Source organism: Mixophyes fleayi, chromosome 8, assembly GCF_038048845.1.
Source record: "Mixophyes fleayi isolate aMixFle1 chromosome 8, aMixFle1.hap1, whole genome shotgun sequence".
Taxonomy (NCBI): Eukaryota; Metazoa; Chordata; class Amphibia; order Anura; family Limnodynastidae; genus Mixophyes; species Mixophyes fleayi.
Window position 1 is genome coordinate 87,119,578 of NC_134409.1, and position 25,952 is coordinate 87,145,529.

General features: G+C 41.8%; 1 protein-coding gene and 1 non-coding gene across 3 annotated transcripts; both read right to left on the reverse strand.

The window, feature by feature from the left end:
- Window positions 1-4,974: 4,974 nt before the first annotated feature.
- RPL3 (ribosomal protein L3) lies at window positions 4,975-11,583 on the reverse strand. Of its 2 annotated transcripts, none has more exons than XM_075182830.1 (10): window positions 11,484-11,583; window positions 10,532-10,724; window positions 9,602-9,770; window positions 8,975-9,110; window positions 8,108-8,294; window positions 7,650-7,810; window positions 7,473-7,574; window positions 5,609-5,704; window positions 5,395-5,514; window positions 4,975-5,089 (listed from the first exon to the last, which is right to left on the reverse strand). In XM_075182830.1, exons 1-10 carry the CDS (start codon window positions 11,484-11,486, stop codon window positions 5,048-5,050), a joined length of 1,209 nt encoding a protein of 402 aa, XP_075038931.1. In that variant the 5' UTR covers window positions 11,487-11,583; the 3' UTR covers window positions 4,975-5,047. The 2 variants fall into 2 exon arrangements, with proteins under 2 accessions (XP_075038931.1, XP_075038930.1); XM_075182829.1 differs by lacking the exon at window positions 11,484-11,583 and adding an exon at window positions 11,270-11,374.
- LOC142100564 (small nucleolar RNA U83B) lies at window positions 7,876-7,969 on the reverse strand. The gene has a single exon (XR_012678861.1). It is a non-coding gene; the product is annotated as a small nucleolar RNA U83B (small nucleolar RNA).
- Window positions 11,584-25,952: the final 14,369 nt, after the last annotated feature.

Consider the following 25,952-nt stretch of genomic DNA (forward strand, 5'->3'; position numbering starts at 1 on the left):
CTGTGCTTGCTCCCTCAGCTCTGTTCACTCTTCCCGGGCTTCTCTTGGCGCCAGAAGGCTGGGATAGTCCATCTCTCTCTCTCTGGAAGGAGGGGGAACTCTATGCTTTAGCTCCCCCCCCCCCCCCCCCCTTCAGTAATGCTGTCTGAGCAGCGGGTTTTTTTTTTTTGAAGAAAAAAAGAAGCTTCTTAGAAGCGTGGCAGAGTAGTGGAGACCTCCAGAATGAGGTCTCCACAGCGAAAGATACCCAATGCCCCCTCCTATGTATGAGGGGGGATCGTGGTATAGCCCCCTTCCTCCTCTCTCCGTAGCGCCACTCTGACAGGAATCCAAAATGGCCACCGGCATTTTAACTGTCCGATAACCGGCACTCTATGCCTGTAATGGCAGCGCCGGTTATCGGGGAGGCTGGAGGAGTGACAGCGGTCCGTGAGACCGCTTGTCACTCCTAATCAGGCACCCATTCTCCTGCTTCCTCTCCTGTCCCTGTCAGTGAGCCGCTGGCTCCCATCTGACAGGGGAATGCCTGCGCTGCACAGCTGTGAGTGTGTTCTCTATAGTAGAGCACACTCCAGCGCTGCCACCTGTATGAAAAAATAAGAATGAAATAAAAATGAAAGTAAATTTGTTAAATTTACACTAAGCACTAAAAAACACTGCCCAACTCCCGGGCACCTAAAAAAAACTGACAGGAAGAGGAAGAGGCAGGTGGATTGTAGAGGGGAGGGGTCTGTAGGCAGCACTAAAAGTTAACTAGTTAGGTGCCAACTCCCCAAGCTCCCCTCCACAACCCATGGTAAGCAGTGTCCCCCAGACCGGATGAAAGAGAAAAAACGATTTAATGAAAAACGACAGCTATTTTGACAGATTTACCTTAAAAACGACTGTGCAGTTTTCCGATGGCAGCAGTACGATGACAGGACGTCCTTCCGACTGGCCAGCTCTGCGGTAGTACTGTGTGACGTCAGTGCACCCTTCTTGCCTTTAAATTTACAGCGGCAATGTCGGGACCCCGCAGGAACACTGTTTAAACAGGATGCCAACATTGCTGCTTTAAATTTAAACCTGGATTAGCAATAGGTATGTTGACATCACCCATGATGATGGTGGAGATGTCAGAAGTGAGGAAGCCATGCAGAGAAATGTTCAAGAAATCGTTGGTGGGGTCCAGTTAGGCGATAGATCACGATATGCATAGAGAATGGGTTAAAAGTCCTAACAGTATGTACTTCAAAAAATGTGAACGTGAGTGATGGAACATTTGGTAAAACTGTAAATATGCACTGTGGTGAGAGTAGTCCAACCTCACCTTCTTGTCTACCTCCAGGTATGGGTGAAATGGAGGCCACCATGTGAAAGGGCTGCAGGTGAGGCAGTGTCCAATTGTGTGAGCCATGTTTCTGTTATTGCCATAAGGTTGAGGTTGTTTGCGAGGAAGAGGTCATGTATGGAGGCAAGTTTGTTGCAGAGCGTGTATTCCGTGGACCACATTTAAAGGACTTTGGAAGGGAGGGGAGACAGGTGATGTATTTGAGGTTTGCTAGATTTCAGTAGCGTTCTGATGTGTGTGGGATCCGGATTAGGCGATCTATCACCAGCTCATAGACGCAGGATGAAAGATAATAAAAAAAAAAAAAAAAAGTAAGTAAGATGTGTGTCCTTTTAGTTTCTGGCGACAGAGTGAGGCTGTTATAACTATTGAATCTAAATAGGACGACAGTTCATGAGTGTTAACTAGAGGCGAGTGAAGCAATGTGAACAGAGACGTGTGTAGCAGGAAGGGTGAAGGGGGGATATAGTTCTAAAGATAATGCCATGAAAGGAAAGCAAGAAAAATAATTTGGCAAACATTGGTATTTAGAAGTAAAATAGCAACAAATGTGGGAATTAAAAGAATTACCTAGCTGTAAAATCCTGTGCAATCAGAAGTAGCAGAATAACAGCTGCAGCATATGTCGATGTCTAGAGGATCTCCAATTGTTGTTTAACTGTATTCTAAACCCTAATTTTGGAAGGGTTAGTTCATACAATGTGCAACACTTATTGATCTGTGATGGCATGGGTGCAATCCTGCCTACTACTGGTGTCATTGTGGGGTCTTCTGATTTGAACTCACTTTTTTGAGCTTAAAATCCCTAAAGGACTGTTTACATGTACTAAGCATATTATGTCTGCCATATCTTCTCCCTGGCTTAAAACTTCTCCTTAGTGCTTACAAGCCTAGGATGAATACTTAGGCCTTCTATGCCATGGCAAACACTTGGATTTACTAAAGATCATCTGTATCTCTGTACTATTTTTGACTGAGCATTTGCCACTCAACAGGAGCAACCAGCAGGCTCTCCTAGCCACTGCTGCTGAGGTCAGTGTCCTTGCAGAAAAGCCTGTAGTATCTAAAGATGCTTCAAAGTCTGCCTTTCTACATAACTACAATGCTTTAACATATGTCTGTTAGCTTCCGCTTGGACATCTGTATAGTCCACCGACCCTGTGTTTTAGCAAGTGAAGTCATAGCTGCTCCAAATTCTAATGTGGTTCCAGAAAAGTGAAACAAGAAAAACCCAGCTTTCTTCGAGCAACACTCCATCTTCATATTCCTGGCATCCGAGTGGTATTTCCAGATAGCACACTAGCCACAGGTACACCAACTTCTCATTCATGAATGGATAGATCCTTTCTAATATATTCAAATTAGAATGAGACTTGAAGGAGTCAATTTATAAAGAATGTGTTCAGTACCAGATGCACATTGTGTTCAATCTAGAATTTCTTTTTCAAAAAGGAAATTTGAGTTTGTGGAAGCCTGTTTCTGAACCACATACATAGGGTATAATCAAGTTGTGTTAAAAAACAAAAACTTTTTTCCCGCCCAACAAACAATTTTTGCTCCCACCCCAGAGGTGCAAGCAAAAATTATTCTTTAATGTAGTAACCACTAAGGAACAGCGCAGCCAATTTAATCTGCCACATAGATATGCAAGTATACTAAGCAAAAATTCCAGTTTGTTAAAATTAAACATCTTAAGTGACTAATCAATCTCTCCATATTTACCAATAGAGGAATAATCCAAATCAACTAAGGCATATTCATATTAAAACCACACACCTTCCAAACCTATGCTTGTCCAAGACCTTTATTTTCGAACCCCTGAATGGCACATAAATCTCCTTTAGATACAAAAGATTACTTAAATCACCCAGCCAAGTTTACTTCTGGGCTGAGAAATGCATGTTCAACTATTCATTAAAGACTTGTCAGGCTCTACAAGGAGTACTGAAGATATCCATCACTACTAAACAAAATGCACACAATGCCACAACCCTAACTTTGGGATCCTTTGCAAGTCATCTGGACCCAGTAGCAAAATAGTAACCACTAAATAAATTCCTAAGGCAGGGACCACATAGCTGTTCATTGTCTACTATATGAGCCAGGCCTCCATCCTGACACCCCATGGCACTAAATTCAAAAATACTACACTCGATATATTCCAGTAGGTAGCAGACTCCTATTTTCCATGTAGCCAGCTCAGTCCTTGACTTGCAGCAGGGGATGGTGTATTGCAAGGACCCAAGAGAAAGTAAACGGTACAAAAAACTGCCTGGTCTACCTATACTAGAGGTAGGAAAATGCATAGGCCCTGCCTTATATCACAATCTGTCTACATAAACTATAACACAAATCTATCATATAGATATAGTTGCCATGAAGGATTGCAGAGGGAAACAGTGGTAAAGTCTGGTGTTTGATCTGATCTATGCAGTCATTTTTCCCCCAAACCCATAGATTGTAAAGCTTGCAAGCAGGGCCTTCTCACCTGTCTGTTTTAACCAGTTTGTTTACTAGTGTACTGTGTTTGTCCCCAATTGTAAAGCGATACAGAATATGTTGGCACTATATAAATGATGACTGGCAATAATGTATTCTAGAACTGGTAACTTGATTGTTACCCATTTTTAAACAGCAAATAAGGTTGTTTGCAAGACATACTAATCTACTAATAGATTCATGTAGGCTTTGAATGCATAATACTCTTTGAAACTGCAAGGTTTAATTGTCATAAATGTTATGTATAAATATAAAGTGTATGAAAAGGTCAGTTGCATACACAAGTTGTTAAATTTTTACAATCAGGGGTGGTCTTTCATATAGATATGGCAGTGATCAAGAATCAACTTGGTTTTGGCAATCCATTTTTCTTCTGTTCCAAGTTATTAGCTTATTTCAGTCTGTTAATTTTATAATCCATTTTTGGGTGTAAAATCTACATAATCTATATTTAAGTAGCTTGTACATGCTGTGTATTGCAGACCATTTGCTGCATTTAAAACCTTTTGGAAGCCAAATTTAAAAAGTGTAATTCTCAAGCAAATTATACAATACATTGCCAATCAGACTTTGCACTGCTGTTTATAATATACCCTTCTTATCCAGTTATGCAGCTCTAATATTCCAAGATATGAGTTAAGACATGTTTGTGTATTTATCTTAGCCAGCTGGATTTACTGCACAAGCTGACTAACAGGATACTCTGCTGGAGGAAGATGGTGTCAAAAGTTCCCAGTAACCTTAAGATGTTTGCAGACACATGTGGAAACCACCTTTTACCTCATTTAGTAATAAAAACTCAGGATGATTTTTTTGCTGTCTTGAGTGGATCATTAACACTTTTAAATGCACTCTTAAAATACCATTAAGACTGGACAATGTAGTGGCAGAGAACGCATTCTAAAATAAATCAGATTTTAACATGTTTATGTGTGCTAGGTCAGTAAAAGGATATTTTATGTTTAAATGCACCCTGGAGGACTTACAAGCTAGCCATCTTACCATGCCACCAAGTTTCTGGAAACAAACTACTAAGAGCAAATATTAAGAGTTTTAAGTAAGGACCATATTAAGATGCAAGTGTGAGACCATTAGAAAGTTTCACTGACTCGAGTCGGAATTGTGAGATGTCAACACAAACAAAATTATCTTTATAGAATTTATTAACTTGTCAAAAGTATAACATAACCCAGGTAACAGATGGGACAGCAGTCTGATTTATGCTTCCTCCTTTGGCAAACGGTCTTTCTTGAGTGGACCCTGTGAGAAAGAAATATAATTGTAGGCTATAAATACGATTGTTAGTAGCACAAATGTAGGAATATTTTAAGCAGGAGGATCATTTCACTTAAGCAACCTGTGCAGGATTTTAAAGGGTACAAATGCCACCTAGTTCTACTCACAGGTCTCCCGTATACCAACAATTGTGCCTTCCAATAAACAGTCAATTATAGCAGTAAAATTAGCATTAAGTAGATCAAGAAATGGCATAAGAGAATGACGTCTAAAATATAGACTTCATGTTACCCATACTAATGTATTTTTCATTACAACACATTTCATACCATGAAAGCTTTCTTTTCTTCTGCCGTTTGGAAACGTCCATGTCCAAATTTGGAGGTGGTGTCAATAAATTTAAGGTCAATCTTCTCCAGAGCACGACGGCTGGTCTGCACAAGGAGGGACTGGGGGATATATAAAAAAAAAAAAAAAAGTTAAGGAAACTGTTGCAAGATAAATTTAGAGAGTGCCTCGAGTTTTATGTGAGCAAGAACACACCTTGCGCAAAGTGAGAACTCTTTTCTTGGTCCCAATGACACATCCCTTAAGCATGATGAAATCATTTTTCACTTCTCCATAATGAACAAAGCCACCCTAAGAAAAAAAGGATTATGCCAAACTTAGAACTTCATTCCAGTAATAGTCAAGTTACATAATAGGACCATAAATTAAACACAAGTACAGTATAAATCATTGTTGCACAAGTTATGGTACAAACAGAATAATAATGGCTGCAAAGTCTCTCCAAGGGGTACAAACTTCTCAACTCAAATTTTTGTGGATTATGCCAACTACTACCTGGGCTCTGCAGATTACTTAGCTGGGGTTCTGTTCACTTAGTATGTTCCATAGCCATGTGGTCACTGCTGCACCATCCTACAACATGCTGCTTGTATAAGCAAATCAGGTTGGCAAGAACAAGGCGTGTTTATTCAGACAGGCTATGGTGCTTAACCACCCACACTGTCAAGCAGTAGGCATTGTGGCAGTCTTCTGTATGTAAATCTGGGTACAATATTCCAAGCAAGTCTGAATTCCATTTTTAGGTTGAAATAAGCCTTTAATTGCAGTTGACAGGATTGAGCACTTTAAAATTCCAGCACTCACTTTTAAGACAAACTCAACCACAAACTGCATGTGTATCCACAGAATCAAACACCATTGGAGAGAGTGAGTGTGGATGTTTCTTGAGAAATCTAAAAACTTAGAAGAGTGCCCAAGAACAAAAACGGTCACATTCGAGCATAAGGAATGTGGTACAGCATTGTCCCAAGTGAACATTCCTTCAGTGCCTGTTTGAAGCCTTACCTACTTCCATTAACTGTTTTATGACTTTACAGCTAGACATGCAGACAAAGAATGCAAGTATTTACTTTTAGATGAGCAAATTAACAGCAGTAGTCTAGGAAATTCACAGACATGGGGAAGAGTCACAAAACACTGTCTAAATTTTCCAAGGCACTAGAAAAATCTGCCAACAGATTAGTTTAAAAGTACAATGTCACCCAAAGCCAAGTTTACAAGACCTACCACCCAACCAAGATCTCTCTTGCTTGGGTAGGTCTTATAAGAGCTGTCAAACCCCCTCCTGTGTAAGATCCATTTTAGCCTGCTCTAGTGGATCAAGGGAAAACGCTACTGAATTTTGACCAAGTTTTATACCCAAGTGTCTAGAATCCTAAACAAAAAAAAAAAAGCCAAAACTGTACTGTAATATGTAGTACACAGCTTTCCACTCACACACTGAACAAGTTTCAGATTAGATGGAAATTTGCAAGTTATGAGTTCTTCCCAAATACAATCCTCACAGAGCCTTAATAGTAAATATTCTCATCTCCTTGCTGGAGCACTGAAGTATTCATTAGTGACATTTTAAAGGATCCACAGGCGATACTAATTTCACTTGACCCGGAAAACATGCAATATTAAGCTCCCCGAGGACTGGATTTGGGAGCCCCTACTTGTCACAAAAGAAATCTATAATTAAAGAAGTGGAAGTTGCTCAATTTATAGGCTATAGCAGGTGCTTGAAAGGGTGGGGTTATCCTGAAAGGAACACAGAAAGGAACAGATAGTCCAGCACACTGCTATAGCCAGCAACAGATCTGCCATTTCTACTGTAGATGAAAATGCAAAAGTCTTAGTTGCATGCATGTTAAAGCCACCCGCCTCTCCACGGCGGTTTTTGCTAATTGTTCTAGCCAGCAGAACTTACCCACCTTCTTCAAACACAGAAAAGCATTAGATCCAATGTTTAGCCACAATGAAGATTTTACTCAAGTGATTGGATATGACCCTGGATAAATGGTGTATACAAGTAGCACCTAATAGTGTAACAAACATAAGTGACTGAAGAACTTACCAGAGGGTTTATACTCTTATCTGACAGATCATAGTCAGTAGAAGCATTGTTCTTGACAAGTTTGCCATCCTTTGAGTGGTAGCCTTGTCCAATCTTGTAGATCTGGTAAAGTATACAAGTTATAGCATATTTTCAAGTAATGTAGCAAGCTAACCTAGGACATTTGCTAAAACATACCTTTTTATTAATCTCAGTGCGGTGATGGTAACCTTTCTGGCCAGCACGAGCAACAGAGAAGGCAACACGGGCAGGATGCCATGCTCCAATGCAAGCAACCTTTCGTAGACCTCTGTGAGTCTTACGTGGCAGTTTCTTTGTGTGCCAACGGCTAGTCACACCTGGAAGTGCAAGACAGTATTTAGTTAAAGTAATTGCAAAGTTCACCTCACACAAGCTACATTAGCATGTTCTCAGAAGGAAGGCAGCATGGAATTATTCTTCAATGAAGATCAGGCACTGTACCCAGTGCTTATTCCATGACTTCATCACTGAACAGACAAATCTAATGTTTACATTTAAGGGATATTACAAATTGCAGTTCTGGCTTGTTTAAATAGTAAAAAAAACCTACACAGACCATTCAATTACTGATCTGCAAATGGAAAATACTGTATACCAAGTTTTTGGAGTCTCACCTTTATATCCTTTTCCCTTTGTGACTCCAATGACATCAATCATTTCATCCTGGCCAAAAATGCCAGACACTGCCACCTGCTGCTCCAGCTTCTCACGAGCCCAGTCCACTTTCTCTGCCACTTTTCCTCCATTCACCTGGATCTCCATGAGATGAGACTTTTTCTGCCGTAAGGGGAGCAGACGCATCTGGAAGAGGGGGAATAACTTGCTAAAGCAGCAATTGCAACAGAAAACAACAACCTTTGACATGCCAAACATTAACCATCAAAACAGGACTTTAGTTAGTTCACAAGAGTTTGACCTGCAATTCCCAAGCTTTATTCCTCTTTACACAAACAGTAGACTTGAGGGCTAAATGTTATATACTGCAGATATCAGAAGTAGAATTCCCCAGTGACTAGAAACTACAGGTAGAATTATAAAGTTATAACTAAATATATATATTTTTTTGCAGAATATGGGGTACTCAATCAGAATAATCGACTTTCAACAGACTTCTAAAAGCACTTCTGTCCGTCAAGAAGATCATCATTCAGACTGCCCCACAAGCCCATGTAAGCAAAATATTTTCCTGCAGCACAGACATACCACTCAGCAGTAGTTTTTTTTGGAGGGGTGGGGGTCAAGGATGATTGCAATGTCCTTTAAGTTTAATATCTTAACACTGGTCACTGTCAAATACCTAAAATTGCACCCATCAGCACCCACTACAAGTGTGACAGTAAGTTCAAGCGTAATTAAATGTTAAGGGAACAGCAGATTAGTAATGGACTTAATTAGGGTTGGTGGGCATATAGCAACAGTGGAAATGTGTAATGCTAAGAATTAGGCATCAAGAACCTGTCTGACCAAAGACCATTACCAACCTGTGTGTGGGCAATGACCCTGATGACCTGACAATACTTCTTCATACTAGCGAAGTCTTTCTCCAGCTGCTTCTTGCCTTCTTCATCTTGCCACTTCTTGCAGTACTTTGTGAAGGCCTTCTTTTTAGACTTATACCTTTAACGGCAGAGCATGAGAGTTGGAGTGGACCTTCATCATGCCTCACAATGAAGACATGAGTGGAAGAAGCCAGACCATTTCAAGGTTTCAGCTCATTGCATGGCTTCGAAGGAACTTTTCAGCCAGCAAGCGGAGCCTGGAGCTCATCAGACAAAGACTTGTAAGGCCAGAGCCGAGAGGAGCTGCCAATGATCATTCCAAATACATTTAATATCAGTATAGTCAGTTTAGCTAGGTAGACTACAGTAGAAGATATGGCATGTGCAGATTGTAATTTAGCATGTGATCCTGTGAAGCAAGTTATTTGTTTATACCCAATTCTAGATGAAGCCAAGTGTACTACAAAGTGCCAGCTATTGTGATCACTAGATTAAGTGTATGTTTGTGGTGCAACTGGTTGCATTTTGTGCAATAAAACATTGTATTCTTAAGACTTGCAGCCATAACCCTCATTTACCCAAGAATGTGTGTAGCTAACAGTCACTTACCAATTCTTATAGAAGCGCCTCTTGCATTCATCACTGACGTGTTCAGCAAAGATAGTCTTGAAGCTACGCAGACCACGTGGAGTCTGGACATAGCCGACAATTCCAACAATGACCATAGGAGGAGTCTCCACCACCGTAACCGCCTCCACAACTTCTTTCTTATTCACCTCTAAAATTGAGATTCAGGAATACCAACAGTATCAGACTTGCTAACATTTCCAAGACAGTAAGCCAAGTGTATAGATAAAGAGTAAGATTCTGAAAAGTCATGGTATTAAAGTTACATTTCCATATAAGTTGCAAAATCGTGAAGATTACCACTTTAAAAAGCTACAGTGGTGGGTGTGAACAAGAGACCCAATAAAGCTGCAATGAGTGATGGTCATTACACCAACTCCCCTATACTAGACATAATCTGCAGTGTGAGCGCCAATGAAACCAGCTACCATGGAGGGGAAGAAACATTTGATGCGTAGCAATGCAGCCGTTAATGAAAATTCTATGCAGTATGTAATTAATGGGCAAGAACTCAATGGATGTCCCACTTTGAACATACATGGTAATTAACGATTTGTCTCAACAAGGTTGATGAGTCTTCAATACTAAACTAATTTTTACTATAATGTCCATTAAACTTCAGACATTTACTTGGGCAGTTTACAACAGTGTAAGATTCTATCAATACATTTGCTAAACGCTACAGTCAGCAATCGACATTCAGCAGAGACTGCCATGGGAAGTCAATCAGTCCGCCCGTCGAAGAGGTTTCATCATATGTAGCCTTCCTAAAGGGCAAATGCATGCTTTACTTAGTGTTCAGCAAGGTTTTGCTGAACACTAACAATAAGTGAACTAGAGAGAGCAGTTTGTGTCTACTTAACTGCACTACTCCGTAAGACTGCAGATATAGATTGTTGAATCCAAACTTACTTGAGCCAGGCCTATCAACCTCTCTGACAATATGGGTCATGCCTGCCTTGTAACCCAAGAAGGCAGTCAGATGGATTGGTTTGTTGGGATCATCCTTAGGAAAGCTCTTGACCTTGCCCCTATGTCTCTTGCTGCGTTTGCGGGGCAAGAAACCCAAAGAGCCATGCCTGGGGGCCGAGAACTTTCTGTGAGACTATAGAAAACATAAGGGCTCAAGTTAGAATTCAGTCGACAGCGAACAAATCCACAAGTTTATCATGCAAATATACATAACTAGGCAGATCTGACATGCCAATCAAAATGCAAGAAAACTCATTAAAATCCAAAACATTTGACAACTTAGCTAGCTACCAAAGCAAAAATGGAAAAAAAAAAAACCCTTGAACAATCGAAGCATGACCAACTGCCACAAACACAAGTGTAACTAGGGCCATGCATCATTGCCAAGTAGGATCTCAATATTACCCTTTGCCCAGTGTCTAAAGCTTACATTTCAACCTTACTAAAAATAAACATAATGTACAGCAGGTAATCGCATGCAAAGTTTCGTTTAAGCAGATCAAATTCGACCGTGTATCTTACTTTTTATTCTGCGCACGGCATATACAACCAAACCAGAAGTGCACTATTAACGAAACGTGAAAGGCCCGAAAATAGCAGATACACAATAAAGGCACATATATTCACAACATAAATGACAAAGCAATTACATCCTGAAACGGGTAACAAAAATACAACCACGTGATACGGTCCGCGACATGTAGGCCTTCGTGGATAGCTTCCCACGACGACTTCATCTCCAGCTACAACGGTGAGCAGCATAAACATATACGTGCCATCAAAAAGACATAACCCTACAGAGTGTAGGCGTCAAAGCTATCAACGGGCCAATAATAAGATGGTCGTGATAAACGACGGATTGACATTTGGAAACAAGCCTCTTACTACTCACCATCGTGCCTCCTAACTGAACTGGAAGAGAAAGTAATTCCCTCACTTCTGCAGCATTTATAGACACAGAGTTAGGACCCCGCCCAGGTTTTTTTTCACTGTGCAACTTTATTAGCAACGCACTCTAATATAGCATTATTACCACAAATGGAGCAACAGGAAATGACGTATAGAGTTGCAATTGCTTGTAAATTCCATGTAGAAGGCTAATCGCAAAAGATTTGTACCTATAATTGTACTTATTTTTCAGTTTAGACAAGCTGTTCAGTACAGTGTTACCAATTGTGTATGTAATGCTCACATTTTCCTGGGATTAATAAATTAACGTTAAAGAGGAATGTTTAAAATACCATATAAATTATGTTTTTGAATTGTAGTGTACTGTACTACAGTATGTGATGTGCTGCAAAAATGACTAAATTATATTCAAATGTTGGCAATCATTTTGTAGTATTTTTATTTTTTTATCGAATTACAGTATATGACTTTGTTTTTCATTCGTTATTGTTACTGGATTCTATAGTATAGAATTAGAAGTATGTTTTAGCACACATGGAATTACACAGTAACCAGAAATATGCAAATCGGGCTATTTGCTAACGTATGCACTAAACTGTATAATTGTTGGGAGATATAAAGCACTATTTTAAATTACAAGGCTACCTTTGTGAGTCCAAAATTATCTGTTGCAAACACGATCAATCTTACACTCTTGCAGAGCATTACTAACTGCTAGCTCTTACTGCTGAGTTTTCACCTTTAGGGGGTCAGGTCAATGCAGTGTTCTGCATTAGGCTGGTTTCCTGCACCACATCATACGCCTGATGTCATATGATTTTAGAGATGGTCACTGACCCCCGTGTTTTGGTTTTGGATTCGGTTTTGGATCTGGATTACCGTCGTGTTTTGGTTTTGCAAAACTGCCATTGCGTGTTTTGGTTTTGTTTGGTTTTGTTTTGCTATTTTTTTGGAAAATCCATGTTTTTGGGCCTAAATTAACCCAATTTAGTGCTACAACTGTTTTAGAGACAAGTAATCTAATTGTTGAGGTAATAAATCATCCAAAAAAACAGTTTAATTCTTCGTTGGTAGGCCTATTCTACACACAAAATAGATTGTCTTCCTCTCCATCTATGCATATTGGCAATGCAGCCATCGTCTTTGAATGTATATTACACCCTACACTTATAGTTAAATATGGAAAGAAATGGAAAAAGCCAGTTTGGTTTCTGTCTCTCAAGGCCCCCCTCCACTTGTATAAAATACCAAAAAATTCAGCCATTATAGACTGTACAATATTAATTGACATGGAGAAAGACAGTTTGGTTTCTGTCTCTCTAGGCCCCCCTCCACTTGTATAAAATACAAAAAAATCCAGCCGTTATAGACTGTACAATATTAATTGACATGGAGAAAGCCAGTTTGGTTTCTGTCTCTCTAGGCCCCCCTCCACTTGTATAAAATACTAATAAATTCAGCCGTTATAGACTGTACAATATAAATTGAAATGGACAAAGGCAGTTTGGTATCTGTCTGCATCAGATCCTCTCTCCACTAGGAGTAAAATAGAAAACTATTCAGCCGTTATATAATCTAGAATATAAATAGAAATTGAGAAAGGCAATTTGGTATCTGTCTGCATCATAATCATCAACATCATCATTAGTGCCCTCGTCGCCTACACAAATCTCCCCCTCATCCTCTTCTAATTCCAAAGTGGCATCCTCAATTTGGGTATCACCGGCTACACTCGGGCTATTAAGGCACACATCAGCAGAATGCTCACGATTAGACATCCCACTGTTGGATGGACTCTCCACAGGGATTGTTGTCATTTGTGAATCAGAGCAAATATTCTCCTGTAATGCCTCACTGTTATCTTGCAGCTCGGCTTTGATGCCTAACAGTAGTTGTGCACCAATTGTAGGCTGGGTAACTTTTTGGGATCTGCCACTAATAGCCAAAGGTGAAGGCCTCATTCTCTCTTTGCCACTGCGTGTGTAGAATGGCATGCTTGCAATTTTTTTTTTATCGTCACTTAACTTTTGCTCAGTTACACTTCTTTTTCGCTTCAATACAGTAAATTTTTTTTTGGTTTTTGTTTTTTGCACTAATTTGAAAACACTCTGTTGTTTGACATCGCCTTGGCCAGATGACGTACTGGGAACACTAACATCAGGACTGGTGACAGAACCTGGTTGCTCATTCAGATCATATGTGGACTGCTTTGAATCCATTCTGAGCGCAAACCACTGGGGAGTGCTAAAAATTATTTAGTAAATACTGCTGACAGATATGACTTTTGACAGCCAGAAATATTAATGCACAATTAGGGAGGACACCCCAAAAGCACTGAGGAGTGCTAAAAATTATTTAGTAGATACTGCTGACAGATATGACTTTTGACAGCCAGAAATATTAATGCACAATTAGGGAGGACACCCCAAAAGCACTGAGGAGTGCTAAAAATTATTTAGTAGATACTGCTGACAGATATGACTTTTGACAGCCAGAAATATTAATGCACAATTAAGGAGGACACCCCAAAAGCACTAAGGAGTGCTAAAAATTATTTAGTAGATACTGCTGACAGTTATGACTTTTGACAGCCAGAAATATTAATGCACAATTAGGGAGGACACCCCAAAAGCACTGAGGAGTGCTAAAAATTATTTAGTAGATACTGCTGACAGATATGACTTTTGACAGCCAGAAATATTAATGCACAATTAGGGAGGACACCCCAAAAGCACTGAGGAGTGCTAAAAATTATTTAGTAGATACTGCTGACAGATATGACTTTTGACAGCCAGAAATATTAATGCACAATTAGGGAGGACACCCCAAAAGCACTGAGGAGTGCTAAAAATTATTTAGTAGATACTGCTGACAGATATGACTTTTGACAGCCAGAAATATTAATGCACAATTAGGGAGGACACCCCAAAAGCACTGAGGAGTGCTAAAAATTATTTAGTAGATACTGCTGACAGTTATGACTTTTGACAGCCAGAAATATTAATGCACAATTAGGGAGGACACCCCAAAAGCACTGAGGAGTGCTAAAAATTATTTAGTAGATACTGCTGACAGATATGACTTTTGACAGCCAGAAATATTAATGCACAATTAGGGAGGACACCCCAAAAGCACTGAGGAGTGCTAAAAATTATTTAGTAGATACTGCTGACAGATATGACTTTTGACAGCCAGAAATATTAATGCACAATTAGGGAGGACACCCCAAAAGCACTGAGGAGTGCTAAAAATTATTTAGTAGATACTGCTGACAGATATGACTTTTGACAGCCAGAAATATTAATGCACAATTAGGGAGGACACCCCAAAAGCACTGAGGAGTGCTAAAAATTATTTAGTAGATACTGCTGACAGATATGACTTTTGACAGCCAGAAATATTTATGCACAATTATGGGGGACACCCCAAAAGCGCTGGGGAGTGCCAAATATGAAGAAAAAATAATAAACCTCTATCCTCCTCTCTGCACTAGCGATTTTGGTTAGAGCAATTGCAAGAACAATATTGTATTCTCTGTCCCTGCTCTAATTAGCCTATGACTACACCCTGCTCTCTCCCTCTGTCAAATGGCGATGGATTGCTGTGGAGGCGTGTATTTATAAAGTTGAAGTATCGCGAGAACCGAGCCCCGAGATCCGACGACGTCACAATGACGTTCGGCCTCGATTTGGATTCGGAATGGGCGGGAGAGTACCGAGCTGCTCAGCTCGGTACTCGGATACCCAAAGTTCGGGTGGGTTCGGTTCTCGGAGAACCGGACCCGCCCATCTCTATATGATTTAAACTCACTTGGATAAATATCGTTTCCCTATAGTGATTCCAAACTATTGACACTCCTTTATCTGTTTTGCACAATACAACAATTAATACAATGTCATAGATTTGGACACATCTTTTAAACACATGTTTTTACTGAATCTTAACTTCTACAACGTGTAGTTCAGTGGAACACAACCCTTTTTTTCCCAGAGTGCCATTTCGGGAGATAATACTTGAGGGGGCCACAATAAAAACTTGACTTGCTTATAAATGCATAGGGGTATATTCAATTGTTGCCGTTTCCCGCAGCGTTAAAAGTATTACCGTTATTACAGTAACACTAATCCAAATTTCAGCGTGAAAGGTACCGTAATAACGGTATTTACGCGCACTATTACCGTAATGACGGTAATAGTGCGCACACTGCGTTACTTTTACATGTAACTCCAACAATTGAATATGCCCCATAGAATGCATTACAGGAAAAGAGCAAACTGTATGCACTTATGCTTAAGCAACCATACACCACCATAGGGGGTTTGGTTGCATCAAATATTTTGGTTTCCTCACCTCGATTCTCTCTTGCCTGTATAGTAATATGTCTCCATCCTCTCACTTCTATAGTAACTCATTACTCCCCCACTCTTCCCCTGTGCAAAATATTTCCCCAAGCCTCTGAAGTAATTCATTCCCCCCATGCATCCTTCCCCTGTAAAATACTCCCCCTTGAAACTTCACATTATAATAACACCCAATTCTCTTACAATCCCTCCACAAAAACTACTACATCATTTCACAAATAAGATAACTATATACCGTATTTTTCGCTCCATAAGACGCACCTGACTATAAGACGCACCTAGTTTTTAGAGGAGGAAAACAGGAAAAAAAGTATTCTGAACCAAATAGTGTAATAAAATATTTAATAAACTGTAACAGAATAACATTTGAACCATGTAAAGTGAACAGCAGTCAACAGTGGCATTAAGAACCATTATCACTGTCATTAACAAATGGAGAGACTTAAAGGTTTGAGTACTCTAGTTTTATGGAAACCCCAAAATCTCATCATCGCTAGAGTCAGAATTTAGAAAGCTCATTTGCTCACAATCACTGACATCACTTTCTTCGCTGTCTTCACATAAGATACTGTCTTCACTTGCATCTAAGGCATTGCTAATGCCACATTTTTTGAATGACTTTACAACGATCTCCTCCTTCACTGAGTCCCATGATGTTTTCACCCATTCACAAACTTGAGTGATGATCACCTAAATTCGGGACTGTTCCACCAGATTCAGGAGAGTTGGCAGACTGTCCTGCTCTCTCCTACCTGTTCTTGTCAGTGTCAACACTTGTGTCTGCTGGTTTTTTTTGCTTTATTGGAGGCCCTATTTGGAGAAAAAAAATGGGTCACAGGCCCCACTATTAAATTAAGGTACCGTAAATTGCCCCATCATCACAACACAAATAAAATAGCACACACACACACAAAATACACTGGCCCCTTCACTCACAAAATACACTGGCCACTTCACTGACACAAAATACACTGGCCCCTTCACTCACACAAAATACACTGGCCCCTTCACTCACACAAAATACACTGGCCCCTTCACTCACACAAAATACACTGGCCCCCACTCTCACTCACCAACACACACACACTATATTAACACACTGATCCCCACTCTTAGACACACATGCTATGTTAGCACACTGGCACACACACTATAGCCTCCAGCACACAAACTATAGACAAAAACAATTACGGTAACAGCGCTGAGTGTGTATCGGAGTTGTCTCTAATGATACCATAAAGCATGTATAGATATATAAAAACAATTTATTCAGCATAAGCATTACAAATATAAAAACATATTGACTAATAAATGACCAGCTAATCATTGGTTAACAATTGTAACACATATCAAAGAAGAGTCGGTGTTCTATAATGGTCTCACATGGAGTATGTAAATAATTATTAATGGCCAATAAATAACTCCTAGAAAAACTGAAAGATGGTTATGTCTAAGGTGCTCAGTAATTGAGCTCTTAATGATAGAACACGGAGCTCCGTAAAAGTAATAGAAACAGGTACCGGTATATCTGGTGAATGATCAAAAACCGTGAGATCGGTGCTGCTGATATAATTGGTGAATCCAATCTCAATACACAAACTATAGCTTTCAGGACTCCAGCCTCCCATAACTTACCTTATTACCTCTGCGCGATGTCTTCAGCACTTCTCACATGGGACGGCACCTGTCATGTGGTGCACGTCCCATGTGATAGCCAGGTCCTCACAGATAGGCGGGGGGACGGACAGATCAGGAGGATCCACAGGACCGCTCAGACCACCGGCACTAAAGGTATTTTCTCTCCGGCCCGTAGGACATCTGCACCCCTGCCCAGCCCGCTGGACCCGCTCCACACTGCCATCAACTGTAAGTTTTCGCAGCTTCAATTCTTTCTTGCTGGCTTGCAGTATTCGCTACATAAGACGCACACACTTTTTCCCCCACTTTTTTGGGGGGAAAAAGAGCGTCTTATGGAGCGAAAAATACGGTAATCAAAGAAACATAAAATCCCCTAATACAATACTCTGCATTACAACAACCCCCTAATACAATACTCTGCATTACAACAACCCCGCCACCAATCTATAATACCACCCATACACCCTTTACCGTCAGGAAATGAAAAGCAGCTTTAAACATATTGTAAAATAACAGGCATGGTGTATGATGTTACAACCCTTTAATCTACTCCATACCTGAACTGCACTTTTCAGCCATGTTGTTATCAGGAAGTATCAGTGAGGTATCTATAACATATCCTTGGAAAAGTACTTCAGGGGTTAAATTCCACCTCCACAGGGAACACTCAGATGTTAAGTGAATTAAGATATCATTGTTATTTCTGTTTGCTCCCCATTGCCCAGTAGTGAGCTCTACAGCCAGCCAGGAGCCAGACCGAGTAGGGGTCACCTGATTGAAGACACCTGGGAAGGTAGGGGAGGGGGCTGGATAGTGTAAGCAGCCCACCAATCAAAACCTTTTGCAACTTCACTGGGCAGGCAGATCCCAAAGGGGGATTAGGAGGTGATAAAAGAGGCTACCCGGAAAGCTGGACTTGTCTGATTAACTTTTGGCTAAGAGGTGATGCTCTGCCAGAGAGTTGCTGTGGATCATATCTCACTGGATTTATCTGAGATGGTGGTGGAGGGCAGAATGCCTCCGACTCTGAGAGAGGGATTGATCACGATTTTGTATACGCGCAAGGGAGAGAGATGCGACCTCAAAAATTGGAGGCCCATCTCCCTCCTGAACATGGACTACAAGATCCTGGCCAAGGTACTAGCCAACAGGCTAAAGGTTATCATTGGGCGAATTGTTCATCCTGACCAGACTTGTGGCATTCCTGGTCGCAGGATTGCAGACAGCCTTGCGCTGCTGAGGGACACGGTCCATTACATGAAAGATCGCCATGCACACGTGGCCCTGGTCAGTCTTGATCAGAAGAACGCCTTTGACCGTGTTTCTCATGATTTTATGCGTAAGGTTCTGTGCAGGTTTGGATTGGGTGATATGTTTTGTTCTTATGTTAACCTGATGTACCTTGACATTTACAGCTCGGTGTTGGTGAACGGCTGGAAGACTGACCCCTTTTCTGTCATGTCTGGGGTCAGAAAAGGCTGCCCTCTTTCACCTCTTCTTTTTGTGTGTTGTATAGAGCTCTTTGCGATGTCCATCAGGCAGAATCCAATGATTAGAGGCATCACCGCACCAGGCCCAGACCGTCTAGAGGCCAAGTGTTCGCTCTATATGGACAACGTCACTGTCTTCTGCGCTGATCAGCGTTCGGTGGCAGCACTCGTCCAGACCTGCGAGAACTTCGGCCGAGCTTCAGGGACAAAGGTCAACTGCGGGAAGTCAGAAGTCACTGTTTGGTCAGTGGCACCTGTCATCCCCCGCTGTATTCCCCTTCACGATCAAGCCGGACTTCATCAAAATCCTTGGAGTTTGGTTTGGTGGAGAGGAGGCGGCCCTATAGTGTTGGGAAGAGAGACTGGCGACAGTCAGACACAAGATTGGACTGTGGAGCCTCAAATACCTTACCATCGAAGGGAAAGCACTGGTGCTGCGCAACGAGATCCTTCCCGTTCTGCAGTACACGGCCCAAGCTTGGCCACCTCTTGCTGCCGTCTGTAAGACCATCACGAGGACAGTCTTTCACTTCATCTGGGGCTCCAAGATGGACACAGTGAAGCGTCAGTTATGTACAAGGACCCCCTCAAAGGTGGGAAAGGGATCCCTGATATCCCCACCATGCTGCGGGCCTTCTTTGTTTGCAACTGTATCCGCAGGACACTCCTTGAAAAGAACATTTGCTCTGCTGGGAAGTCCATGTCTCGCTTTTTCCTCCTGCCTCTTTGGAGGAACCTTGGTTGGGACAAGTGGGACAGCTCCTTCCCTTACAACTGGACTACACCTTGGTTCTACCTGGATGTTGGACAATTTGTGAGGGAGCACCATCTGGAGGGACTTAAACCAGACCTGTGGAAGCCTAAAACTATCCACAAGATCATCAGAGTGAAGGACGTTATGGAGTCTGTTCCAGGGCTCCCTGTGGCTACGGCCAAACATGTTTGGGAGAATGTGGCCTCTAAGAGGCTGACTAATAGACATAAGGACATTACATGGATGGCTATGCAGGGGGGTCTTCCTCTCAGGATATTCATGCACTCCTGGAACCTGTGCAGATATGTTCACTGCCCCTTTTGTATCACCAGAAGGGAGACTGCTCAGCATATCTTTTGGGACTGCCCCACTGCACAGGCATTGTTGGATGCCCTGGAACATGAACTTAAGGACAGTGTGCCCAGGACTTGCCTTTCACACCATTCAGTATTTTATGAATTATTTCCTGGGACCCACACCATTGGGGCAATCCAGGAGGCCTGGCGCCTTATGAACTGTTTTAAGGACGCTATGTGGCTTGCCAGGAACTGCCTCATCCTGAAGCGGGAGAAGATGACCATCCAGGACTGTCGCAGGCTGATCCACAGCCTGCTAAGAGACTATAACATCCTTGACAGTCCTGAGGAAGAAGAAGAAGACGACGATTGATTGTTATTGATTGTTGTCCCCCTCTTCTCCTTCACCCCATTGTGTCTATTATCAATAAAATCTTTGGTTTGTGCTTCCCCTCCCTTACCCCTTCCAACCCATCCCCCTTCACAGTTTAAAGTATTATTTATTGTCATGTCTATTTATGCACTCTTCCATTTGTGTCTGTCCTCAATAAAAACTTTTTACTCGTGACTTCCCCACCCTACCCCTCTCACCTACCTCCACCTCACATCCAATGTAATTTTATTGCAATGTATATTGTTTAAAGTTTGGATGGTTAGTGCAGTACTTGTTGTATAGTGTAGGATGTTATATCTTGTACTTTATACCTTGTATTGTGCTAAAATGTATGCATGATGTTTTACGGTGTACTGTGTACACTTGAATGCAATGTATGACATGAATCGAGAGACTGCCAGCTGTTAGCTGCACCTAGGGAGGTCTCAACCTCCGCCAGAGTCTACCCCAGGCCGTAGCATCCATCCTGCCCCTCTCCATATCCCTTATTTTCCAAACCTTGTGCACAATACTTTCCCCCACCTCACTACAGAGAAGGGGTTTGCCCCTAACGGACACTAAACACTGTTGATCTAGGACATGCCTTACCCCAATTATAAATAACTACAACTTTTTCAATATACCTGCAATCAAACATGCTTTGACCAAGTTACTCCTTTTATTGACTAACTTTTCTTGACAAATCTTGCCCTGTATGTTCTCCCTATATTTTTTGTTTTTGTTTTTTCCTCCCTGAACTCCATTTGACTTCATCAATCAGAATGCATACTAGTAGTTGCATTTGATGATATGAAATTGACGTGTGTGTGTGTTTGGGGATTGTTAGACTGTAAGCTCAATTGGGCCAAGGACTGTGTTTTCTGTACAGGCGCCTCAGAAGTGCTGGTGCCATAATAAATAAATGATGAAAGAAATGATGATGTAGTGCAAATGTAAATTAAATATCAAGGTATTCAAGGTGTTCTAAATGTCCACCCATTATTGGCTAAAATAACTGTGACGCGATGGGTCTGACAGCCATCATTTTCCCCATCTGTCATTTTAAACACTTAGAATGAAAGTTGCTTGTGCTTAGGTGAACATTGGGTTGCATTAATTTATTAACCTCATTTGTTACATAATCTAAGTGTGTATAAAAACCTATGAGATGGACTTAAGTTGACCATATTATTCTTAAATAAAGCCAGGTGGGTTACATGTATTCATCTGAACATTATATCGGATTACAACATGGTGGATGTACTGTTTCCTGACTAAGGCATCCCCCCCCTCTTACAGACAGGAAGCTGAGATTAGCTGGAGCCCCTCTGACATCACAAATGACTGGAAGGGGTTAAAACAGGGAGGCTCTCTTACTTAACCAGGAATAAGTCAATCAGCAACTGGTTGGAGCAGCTATTGTTTCCCCTGGATCTGTTTCAGACTCCTAGTCTCCAAAACAGCAGGAGGGAAAGCCATGAGGGAAGGACAGCTCTCCACTCCCATCTCCACCCCCCTAATACCTGCCAGCCAATCCCAGTATCTGTGACCTGTGGATAACCCTGCAGGGAGGGATTCCACACATGGGAAATGTTGTCCCTTTAAGAAGGCCTGCAGGAGAGATTTCTGGGGGTGGGATTTTTGCTTCTAGAAGCTACTGGCGTTGGAGTTTTGACTGCTGCCCGTGTGCTGAGGAGGAATTTACCTGGAAGTATTGTGGCTATTGGATTACAAGCTTTTCCTGGACTTGCAGACTTGTCTGCTCTGCCTGGCTTATTCTATTAATCACGGACATCATCCTTCCCCTATAACTTGGACTGGTAAAGAAAACCTATTTTCGTTATAAACAATTTGGGGTTATTGAACACTGGGGTGTTACTGGGTGAGGGTTGAAGTTTGGTGAACACTGGGTGTTGTTTGAATTATGGTTTGATATATATATAAGCTATTGTTTGCAGTTAGCTGTAATAAAGATACCGTTGTATCCACACCTTTTCTTTGCCTGTGTGATCCTGAACCCCTTGATACCAGGACTTTCTTCTGGGTTCCTACCCTAACATCCTGGTATCATCACAAATGGTGGCAAGCAGTGGGATCACACAGTCCTGATGTTCAGGTAGAGTGCAGGGGGTTGTATCGTGATACACCCAAGGCTCTGCAAAGTAAAGGTGCAATAGCTTACCAACACCACCTTCAATTTATAACTCAGTAGTTAACCAGTTGCTATAATGTCCAGATTGCCAAAGACAGTTGCAAGTGCCAAAAGCAAGAGGCAAGGGAAGATGCTGCCTAAGTGCCAATTTGATAAGGGGAGGCAAACCCCGCCAGTGGAGAACGGAAGATGGAACCGTGTCTCAAGGAGGGGAAATCACAGTGAGGTGATCCCTGGAAGTAAAATGGATGTGAGCTCTGGAAAGAGGAGAGCAGATCACAGCCCATTGTTGCAAAAGTTCCCAAAGGAAGGGATGATACAGTCCAGTACAACCAGGAGAAAGGTGTACTGGGATGAAGGACTGTGGGAGTGTCTGCAGGATGGGGATATGGATGTGTTGCACCACCCCACCACAATGCAGCACATTTTTGATTATTGGGATGAGGAGTGCCCAAAGATTATTACATGGAAAGGAGCCAGTCTACAGGAGAAATTGGAGAACCTGTTGGATTTGTTCCTAATGTTGAAAGAGGAAGCAAGTGCTTGGAAATTTCGGGATGAACCAGGATGGGATGATTTTACAAATGAAGTTATTTGTACTATGCAGGATCTGGCCAGGGGAAAACCTAGTTACAACCATAATCAGCAGTACCTGTATGATATGTGCTTGGCAACCAAGATAGATGGAAGCAAGGACCAAAATAGGCTGCTGGAACCTAGAGAGATGTTTGAGGAGCCCCCCACAAATTTAATCCTTGAATCATCCCCATTAGAGGATTACACAGACCCACTGGAAACAATGAGCATGGAGGAATTGATTGTAGAATGTCAGATTAGAGGTGTACCGTACCTGTACTGCACGCATAAGGATATCCTCCAACGTCTTTTAAAGGATCAGGAGAATCCCAGCAATGCCTTTAGTGTCTATAGGAAATGGATACTGACTTTAGGTCCCCACATACCCCTTTGGGAACAAATGCAATGTCTGCAACAGAGTTTTGAAGAAGCAGAGGACCAGGTATTGCTACAAGGACTCACTGACACTGAAATGTGGCAGGATCAGTGTTATCGAATAAATACTGAGAAACGCCAATTACAATCTCTTTTGTCACATACTAAAAAAGGTGTTTCTCAGTCTGGTAATCAGGGGGAGGCCAACCAAAGAACAGAAACATTGAGGGGTATTAGTCCAAAGCCACACGAGAATTTGTGCTACCTGTTTCCTTTTGCTGATTTAGAGGACAGTGATTTCATGCTGCGTGATCAATGGTACTCCCAAGACAGCACCCTTGGGACAAGCACTTATCGAGAAATGTTTTTGCCCTCCAGTTTAAGGAAGAGTATCATAACCTACAACTGCTCTTCTGCTCCCGCTGACCACCGTAACCAACAGGGGGAGGTCAATCCCACCGGATTATACACAGCTGCCCAAGCTACCATCTTGGGGGAGGCTGGAGAAGAACTGTTTGGTGAGGATGTTGTACCTCTGAGTAATCAGAAAGGACTAGGAGAGATCCTCCTATTTGGTGACTTGGATGGAAAAGAACTACCATGTAAGTACCAGTACCATGTAGCATCTTGTGATAATCTGCCAGAGCTACTGGCACCTGAGACTGTGTATGAGTCAGCCCAGAATTGCAGAAAAGGCCAGTTATTCACCCCTGTTGTGTCTGAAAACGTGTTACCCATTGAAGTAATGCAGGATAGCACATGTGTGCTCTCCAATGCAAATGATGTGCAGCTGTACCCGTGTCTGACAGAAAAGAAAGATAAGCCTGCTCAACATATGATCTCAGCAGAAATCATTATTACAGATTATATGACAGAATTAAAAGGAGAGGAAAAAGGAATTGTTATGCCAGGGGTCAAAAGGGAGAACACAAAGAGTGACAATCAGTTAGTCCCTACAACAAAGGACAATGGGAAGGAAATAGAAGTGATAATTGGAAGTGGCCCTGTTAAGGATTCTGGAGAGTCACATTCCTCTCCTTTAGAAGACCTCACAGTTCTGAAAATTACCCTGAGTGGAACAGAATGGGGTGTCCTTACAGGAACTGTGCAAAAGGTGTCTGAACATGATCAGGGAACTGGACTCCTGGATTACCACCCAGGAGATTTTCCTTCTCCAGGAAAGCACATTAACAGAACTGTAAGTACTTCTTCAAAGATAATTAACACTGCTGACATACAAGGGAAGGCTGAAGAGGTAAATGGAGAAAACAGTAATATGCTTGGCTTAGTACTTCTGAAACATCAATTGAGCCCTATTAATCTCCAAACTACAGACTCGCAGGAGATCAGAATGTCACAGGCTAAAAATAAAAGTGGCAAAAAGCCACCCAGGAAAAGTTCTGTTAAAACCTGCTTATCCTGTCCTTTGTCCAGTAAACAGAAAGGAAGCAGGAAAAAGAAGTGGGGATCCCAGCTGTTACAAGTCAATTTAGCTGGACACTCCAGGTTATTACCCCTGTGCAACCCAATCATGGAAAATGACTCCAGTGACCCAATACAGGAGTTTGCTGGAAGTACCTGGGATAACAAGGATGCAGTTACAGATCCAACATCTTCATTGGATATCGTGGATCCTCAAACTGAACCTACTCTTTTGCAGCTTTCACTTATGGAAGTGGGGGAGGAGGGAGATACTCACTACCCTGATGCGCCAGAGGCGAAGGTGTTAGTGCCCACTGTGGAGATTGATGTGGGGGAGGGGGGAACTTTGCAAAAAGATGGATACATGCAGCTGGATGGGAATAAAGCGGTAAACTCCAAGTGGTATTATCAAACTTATTTGGATGCTTTAATATTCTGCCTATTCTATGTGGGTGGGAGATTGCATCACCCAGGGAGGAAGACTGAACTAAAATTATGGGAGAGTGCGAGAACTTTGAGAGATTGTGGATTGTTAAATAAACGCCCACCAGATCCAGGGATATGTCCACCCCAGGAGATTGGTCAAAATGGACAATGGACAGAGGCACCCCAAAACCCACCTGGCCGAGGCATCCCTCCTGGTCCCGCTAAAGAGACCAGTCCCTCTGCCCCGATTTAAGAAGGGGGAGGTATATGTGACGCGATGGGTCTGACAGCCATCATTTTCCCCATCTGTCATTTTAAACACTTAGAATGAAAGTTGCTTGTGCTTAGGTGAACATTGGGTTGCATTAATTTATTAACCTCATTTGTTACATAATCTAAGTGTGTATAAAAACCTATGAGATGGACTTAAGTTGACCATATTATTCTTAAATAAAGCCAGGTGGGTTACATGTATTCATCTGAACATTATATCGGATTACAACATGGTGGATGTACTGTTTCCTGACTAAGGCATCCCCCCCCTCTTACAGACAGGAAGCTGAGATTAGCTGGAGCCCCTCTGACATCA